The sequence below is a fragment of the Vigna umbellata genome, chromosome 8 (genome assembly GCF_029865625.1).
Source record: "Vigna umbellata cultivar VRB3 chromosome 8, Vumbellata_1.0, whole genome shotgun sequence".
NCBI classification, from domain to species: domain Eukaryota; kingdom Viridiplantae; phylum Streptophyta; class Magnoliopsida; order Fabales; family Fabaceae; genus Vigna; species Vigna umbellata.
Window position 1 is genome coordinate 31,258,504 of NC_142172.1, and position 8,147 is coordinate 31,266,650.

General features: G+C 33.3%; 1 protein-coding gene across 1 annotated transcript; it reads left to right on the plus strand.

Moving 5' to 3' along the window:
• The first annotated feature begins 2,140 nt into the window (after window positions 1-2,140).
• On the plus strand, window positions 2,141-5,900 carry LOC124841860 (putative pre-mRNA-splicing factor ATP-dependent RNA helicase DEAH2). Its single transcript, XM_047318225.2, has 7 exons — window positions 2,141-2,574; window positions 2,842-3,044; window positions 3,155-4,239; window positions 4,658-4,783; window positions 4,883-5,121; window positions 5,248-5,366; window positions 5,580-5,900. The coding sequence occupies exons 1-7, from the start codon at window positions 2,308-2,310 to the stop codon at window positions 5,704-5,706; spliced, it is 2,166 nt and encodes a 721-aa protein (XP_047174181.1). The 5' UTR covers window positions 2,141-2,307; the 3' UTR covers window positions 5,707-5,900.
• Window positions 5,901-8,147: the final 2,247 nt, after the last annotated feature.

Sequence of the window (8,147 nt, forward strand, 5' to 3'; positions counted from 1 at the left end):
AATTTTGTCAAAAATATTGACGAAAACATAACTACTTATATTACTTAAAATTTTAAATATTTGTGTATATATAACATTAAATTAAATAATTAATTTTAATTGTCTATCTATATTTTTAATTTTAAATATGTGATAATGTTATCACAATTAAATAGTAATTATTTTTAACACAAAAATTTTGATTATATAAATTTTCATAATTTTCAAAAGTGCTAATACTTCAGGGTTAAAATTTTATTTTTATTATTCTATTAGTAGTCACGTAAAACTAATCACATTGGTTAAAATATCTATATATTTCAAAATTACATTACTATTTATTTAAATAGTCCTAATATATGCTAAAATTGTAAGCATTGACCATTTCAATTAATAAAATCACTATTTTAAAAAAAGTTCATATTAATAAAATTATTAAGTTAAATTAATAAGGCATATATCTATTCATATATTATTACATATGATAGATAAATAAATGACCGAATTTACTTAATTTAAAATTTCTTTCTGGGATACTAACTTATTAATTTGATTAATTATTTAAATTAAAAGAAGAAACAGCTCTTCATTTTTTTGTTTTACTAGTATTTCTATATAAATCATTAATAAGAATAATAAATTTTTAAATGAAATTAAACAAAACTTAATATTAATTTATATTTAACTACTTAGTTAAATTGTTAAATTTAATAATTTATACTCAATCAAATTTCATTAATACTACAATTTTTTTAATATTAAAAATGGATAAAATTTTGATAATTCATTTTTTTGAACAACAGCAATACCTATTGATATTAGTTATTTAATTTAGTACTTTATATAAAATTTATCAGCCAAATAATTTTAAGATTTTTTTTTTCATTTTCTGTTTTCTTATAAAAAAAGAAAAAATTAGGCTGGAATTAAATTCTCCAAAAACCACATTTCCGTCTATTGTGTGTTACTTGGAGATTTGGTCTTTTGTCAGTGTATTTTGAAAACTTCTTTAAGAAATTTAATGAAAGTAAAATGGTTGACAAATCTTTCAAAACATCCCTATCCCAACCTTGAAACGAAGTATGAATTGAATACTTCACTAAAGCAACTTTTGCGATTTTTTTAAAAAATAAAATTTATTTTATCATGATAATTAATTCTTTTGAGTTTTATCACGTAACATTATTTTTAAAACATTTTTGCAATTTTTATTTCAGTATAAAAAGCTTATAAGATTCGTATTGTCGTTAACATTTTTTATTTAATTGTTAAAAAAATATTTTTAAAATAAAGATAACTTTTTATTCCTAAGATTAAAAATCTTATTTTTTGTATCATATGAAGATATATTAATGAGAAAGTTTTGTAGAAACCATTTGTTATGTTTATTCTGTGTATAACTTCTATAAGTGGTCCAATACAAAGAATTTGATTTGTTCAGTAGAAAATGTTTTAGAGGTACTTCTTACGCGTTGGAATTTTCAATGGAAGAACACACGTATTCACAAAGTAAACAATAAAGACCGTTGTACCAAAACCAGAGTATTGATATATACATTTATTGAATAAATTAAATTTGAAATAGATATTTGATATTTGATATTTGATATTTTATATTTGAGTTGTCTTCACTCTAATGGTTAGGAAACACTGATTTAATGAGTATATGGCTATGTATCTCTCCACGCAAAAGTACAAAGAAATGGTTGTTGGCATTTCAAAATCGTTTCCTTTTCAAATTAGGCTTATGGGACAATCAGAATTCATGTTAATATCTTATAATGATGAAATTATTGTAAAAGGCGTAGTTTTAGATTTTGTTTCTTTGGTGCTACTTTCAACCTATCCACGTCAAATGATTGTGTTGCTTATACCATTATCATTTTCTGCTACATCCAACATTTTCCTTCTCAATTGTAGGTTTTATAGGGTGCAGGAAGAAAAAGGGGAGTACAAAAGTGACCTCAGAAAAATTGTGCATTGGTCCAATTGTAGCATGAGACCAGGCCCACTAGAGTGGAGCTGCTAAGGCCATAATAAGCCCATTATAGTACGGCTTAAGATCCAAAAGAGCAGGCCCAAATAAAAAACGTAACCCTCCTAATAGTTGGCAATCTCACAGGACATTGGTACATTCCTCTTTCATTTTATTTGGACTTATATAATGGAGAATTGCACCGTATCATAGTGTGTAGCCCTGGCCTGGCCTGGCTTGGCCTCAACCTGCTTCTAGTTTCTAGGAGCTTCCACTGAGAGCTGCTAATTTATTATTACGGAATTTGCGAAAGGATTGTTCCGCGTGGTTGGGGGATTTGGATTAGGGTTTTGATGGGTACGGAGAGGAGGAGGAAACTGAGCTTGTTCGACGTGGTGGACGACACTGTCGGTAAGATGGCCAAATCAAACGGCGGATTCGTCGGTAACAACCTCATCAACCGATGGAACGGGAAGCCTTTTTCGCAGAGGTATCACGATATTTTGGAGAAGAGGAAGACCCTCCCCGTCTGGCACCAGAAGGAGGAGTTCTTGCAGGTTTTGAAGGATAACCAGACTCTCATTCTCGTTGGTGAAACTGGTAGTGGAAAAACCACTCAGGTCAGTTTCTGATGTTTTGTATTGCTTTTGCTTTACCTCTGCAATGTTACTAGCACTAGGAGTTACTTCTAGACATTAGGGGGCGTTCTGTTTAAAACACTTAGGGGTAGATAACAGCTTGTACGAAGCGGACTAGGTGTGAATGTTAGATTCATTGTCGGATGTTATTGTTTATCTTGTCTGTGAGTTTATATTTGTGTTGATTCTGTTATGTATTTTAATGTGGCACGTTTCTTATTGTCTTTGTTTTATGTTCTTGTGGAACAGATTCCTCAGTTTGTGTTGGAAGCTGTGGATATAGAAAGCCCTGATAAACGTAGGAAGATGATGATTGCGTGCACTCAGCCTCGGAGAGTGGCTGCGATGTCTGTTTCCAGGCGTGTGGCTGAGGAGATGGACGTGAATATTGGAGAAGAGGTTGGTTACAGCATCAGATTTGAGGATTGCAGTAGCGCCAGAACAGTTTTGAAGTATGTTATATTTTACTAATTGATTCACATAGCTTGCTTTGCAATTTTCGTTTTTTTACTGTTTTCTTTTGTTGCTAATGGAATGTTATGTTTTTCTATGCCGCTAATAGGTATCTCACAGATGGTATGCTTTTGAGAGAAGCAATGACGGATCCCCTTTTGGAACGATACAAAGTAATTATTCTTGATGAGGCACATGAGAGGACTTTGGCTACCGATGTGCTGTTTGGTCTTCTTAAGGAAGTGCTTAGAAATAGACCTGACATGAAGTTGGTTGTTATGAGTGCAACTCTTGAAGCTGAAAAGTTCCAGGGCTACTTTAATGGGGCCCCTCTTATGAAGGTTCCTGGAAGACTACATCCGGTGGAAATCTTCTATACTCAGGAGCCAGAGAGGGATTACTTGGAGGCTGCTATTAGGACTGTGGTGCAGATACACAAGGATGAACCTCCTGGAGATATACTTGTTTTTCTCACTGGAGAGGAAGAGATTGAGGATGCATGCCGCAAAATTTCGAAAGAAATATCAAATTTGGGAGACCAGGTGGGTCCTGTGAAAGCAGTTCCCTTGTATTCTACCCTTCCTCCTGCTATGCAACAGAAGATTTTTGAGCCAGCTCCACCTCCACTAAAGGAGGGAGGGCAACCTGGGAGGAAGATTGTAATATCAACAAATATAGCAGAAACTTCGTTGACAATTGATGGTATAGTCTATGTTATTGACCCTGGATTTGCTAAGCAGAAGGTTTATAACCCTCGAGTCCGTGTCGAGTCTTTGTTGGTATCTCCAATATCAAAGGCTAGTGCCCATCAGAGATCTGGGCGTGCTGGAAGAACTCAGCCAGGGAAATGTTTTAGACTTTATACTGAAAGAAGTTTCAATAATGATCTTCAGCCACAGACCTACCCTGAAATCTTGAGATCTAATCTAGCCAACACTGTTCTTACCTTAAAGAAACTTGGTATAGACGATTTAGTGCATTTTGATTTCATGGACCCTCCTGCCCCAGAGACCTTAATGCGTGCACTGGAAGTGTTGAATTACTTGGGTGCTCTGGATGATGATGGCAACTTAACTAAGCTGGGTGAGATTATGAGTGAATTTCCACTGGACCCTCAGATGTCGAAGATGCTCGTTGTTAGTCCTGAATTCAACTGTTCAAATGAGATTCTTTCTGTCTCTGCCATGCTATCAGGTATTTTTCCTTTATTTAATTGCTTTTTGTGTGTGTCTAGAGTCCAACCTTAATATTAAGGGGTTTTAGGTTTGCCGGGATCCACTTTAAAGAGGATGCCCGGCATTAGCACATGTAACACATGCACAAAGGCAATATTGTGCATATGATGGGGATGTTTGACTGCTTACCCCTGTGTTTAGTTGCACACGGATGCGGTTAGTGGAACATGTCCTGTTAGGTAGTCATCAGCAACTGTCTTCTCTGGGTTCCATGCCCCCGGTTGGCATGCACCATAGGATTCTAAGTAAATGCTGATGCAGATAGTTGCAGTTTCTCAGTATTCTCTCAATCTCATGAAGAAAATGGTGTGGTCTCGCCTCTATGCATCTGCTGACCTTCCGTGGGCCTCGTCTGTGATAATCATTTCTTTCTTTAGTACCCAATTGCTTTGTCCGGCCTAGGGAGGCACAGAAAGCTGCGGATGAAGCAAAAGCTAGGTTTGGACACATTGATGGAGATCACCTCACGCTCTTGAATGTATACCATGCGTACAAGCAAAATAGTAAGCACTATGCTATAGCTTTTTATTTAAACCATCGCATTCTTGCTATTAATTTGTTATATTCTCACATTATTAATTGTATGTGAATGGCTTTTTCAGACGAGGACCCTTCTTGGTGCTACGATAACTTCGTTAATCACAGGGCGTTGAAAGCAGCCGATAATGTTAGACAACAACTAGTGCGAATCATGGCTCGGTTTAACCTCAAGTTATGCAGCACTGATTTTAATAGCCGTGACTACTATGTCAACATAAGAAAGGCAATGCTAGCGGGATATTTCATGCAGGTGGCTCATCTGGAGCGGACAGGACATTACCTGACGGTGAAAGACAACCAGGTCTGTTAAGGGCTGCTATTTGTATTTTATCTTTTCCCTTCTCATTATGTTTTCACTACTAAAGAACTATCGTGTATTCTGGAAGATTATATTTATATTAATGATTTATGTTTCTTTTCTGAGTAGGTGGTGCACTTGCATCCATCAAATTGCCTGGACCACAAGCCGGAGTGGGTAATTTATAATGAATATGTTCTTACCAGTCGGAATTTTATTCGAACTGTCACAGATATACGTGGAGAATGGTAAGGATTTTGTTTGATGTTAGTATCTGGATTGCTTTTGTAGCCAAGATTGTGTTTAACAACGTTGAAATGTTTAAACGTGAACGCTTTTCATGTATGGTACTTTGATATTATATGGTAGTTTTCTATTGTAAAGTTTCTTAGTGGCAAGACAAACTGACATGATGATAATTAGATATATACTTAGCTTGGTGAAAAATTTATGTTGAACAGGTTGGTGGATATAGCCCCACATTACTATGATCTATCGAATTTTCCACAATGTGAAGCGAAGCGTGTTCTTGAAAAGCTGTACAAGAAGCGAGAGAAGGAAAAAGAGGAAGCCAGAAGTCGTAAGTGAAGTCCTACCATCCACGCCTTTTTTGCCTTTGGATTGGAATAGGACCTTTAGTCAGAGGAAAGCTTACGAATGTTTACCTTTTTATTTATTACCACCTCTGAAAGACATATTCATTGTTAATTTAAGCGAGAAAAAGATAGGCCGTTTCTTGTAATATTTAGCAGTGTATTAATAACATGTTTTATATTCGTCGACCTTCTCTTGTTACTTTTGACTATTCCATGTCTTCTTTCATTCTTTTGATTTAGAGGCCTCATCATTGCATTATCCCCTTCAGTTATATTTTCATTTTTCTCAAAAAAGATAAATGTTGGTATCATCGAATGCTTCGAAATAAAATGGTGTTCATTTTTCTTGAATGGAACTAGTGCGTTTGTTAATGCTTTATTTGTATTAGAATAGAAAATAGAAATAGAGAGGAATGAAATAAAACGGATTGAATAAGAAGCAAGTAAAAGAAAAATGGAATATAAAATAAAATGTTCGGATGGATGATAAAATGAGTTTAAATTTCCCTTTTATGCCTTTGCTGAGTAGAAAGACAGTAAAAGGAAGGTCGAGGTAGCTATGTTTGACATCTTTGGTCGAAATTTAAAGAATGTTTATTAAGCATATTTTATATGTTTTCGAAATTTAAAGAATCACTTCCCATTCAATCGGAATATTTAGAAATGGACTCTAAATAATTGAGGGAAATATCTAAGTACTGGAATTATAGAAAATTATATTAAATATTGGATGATACTATTTTTACTTTATAAATCAGCTTTGAACTATCATATGAAATAGATAGCTTTAATACTTTAGTCGAGTTTCATAGAGATTACATATGTTGTGCCTATCCTTGTGTACTTTTGCTGATAATAATTCTTGTGAAGTGTATTGTCTCTATCCAACTCATGAGATAGCAAATAGTTCATAATTAAAACAAAATATATAACTTCATGTGACAATTATTTGAAAATTAAAATTAAAAAAAAATACGAAAATTAAGGTTTAAATGAATTTGTATTATTGAGTTTCTATTAATTTTTTTTATTAATTAAGTATTTAAAATTTTATCATTTATTTTTTCTGTAAATTAGATGACGTGACTCTTATTTTAACTTGTTACTTGTCTTCAAATATTACAAAATGTGAGATTTTATAGTTAATATAAAATAATAGATAATATTTATTATTTTTATTGAAAATTGTTTTATAATAAAAGATTTTCATTATCACTTGATATCAATGATGGTGAGGACGATAAATTTTTTGTTATTATAAGATTTTTATTATTATAAGTGATGACATAGAAGCTATGAAAAATATGACGATTTTATTATTTAATGTATACTTTTTTATAGAAAGAACAAAAGTAATTTATTATTTTATATTAGCTTCAACATTATCTTATTTTTTAAAAATAAAAAAATATCATATTTTGTTTAAGTAGATTTTATTGTTCAAACATATTAAGAATAAGTTTTGGTCTCACATTCACAAATTTGAAAAGAGAGAAAGGCAAAGTTTTGCATAATGCAATATACATTTTTCATCTTCGTTGAGAGATTTGTATTGATTATTTGTGAAAAATCCATTTTATCCCTCGATTTGTAGAGTATATGATAGGTTGTTCCTTAGTGGTGGAAATGACGTCAAGCTTGGTGTCCTCCAAATGGTGTGATGTGTGGATTGAAGCATTGAGGTTGAAGACAAACGACAATAAATAAGGTGGAATAATGTATCTGATTCTAAGTGAGGTGGAATCGATTTCAATTTCTGTAAAAAAATTCGAACAACTCGTAATCGGTTACGAGGTTGACGTATTCAATTACAACAACCTCCTTAATCGAATCTAATGACAGGTGTCATTGTCGGTACATTGCGTGTGTGAATGGAGGCAGCTAGAACATGTGTTCAAGAAGTTCAAAGTAAACAGATACAGAAATATATCGACATCGGAGCTGGGGTTAATGATGAAGAGCCTAGGGAAGGTGACGACAGAGCAGGAGGTGGATGGTGATGGTAACAGTGACGGGTGCATCAACTTGCAGGAGTACATCAAGCTGAACACCAAGGGTGTGGACTTCGATGAGGTGATGGAGAACTTGAAGGATACTTTATCCATGTTTGACATGGACGAGAACAAGTTTATCACAGCGGAGGAGCTGAACACCGATGCAGAGAGACTGGGGGAGGAGTGTTCCTTGGAGTATTGAAGGATGATCGACGACATAAACAAAGACGACAACAACGACCACACCATCACTATGTCGATTAATAACAATAATAATAGTATTATTATTTATAGTTAATTGATAATTTAAAAAAATGTTGCAATAAATTATGAAATAAATCAATAACATTTATTGTATTAATTAAAATTAATATTTAATAATTTAACTTAAAATGTTGAAAAAATTCACAAAATAAATAAATAGAAATAATTGGTTATA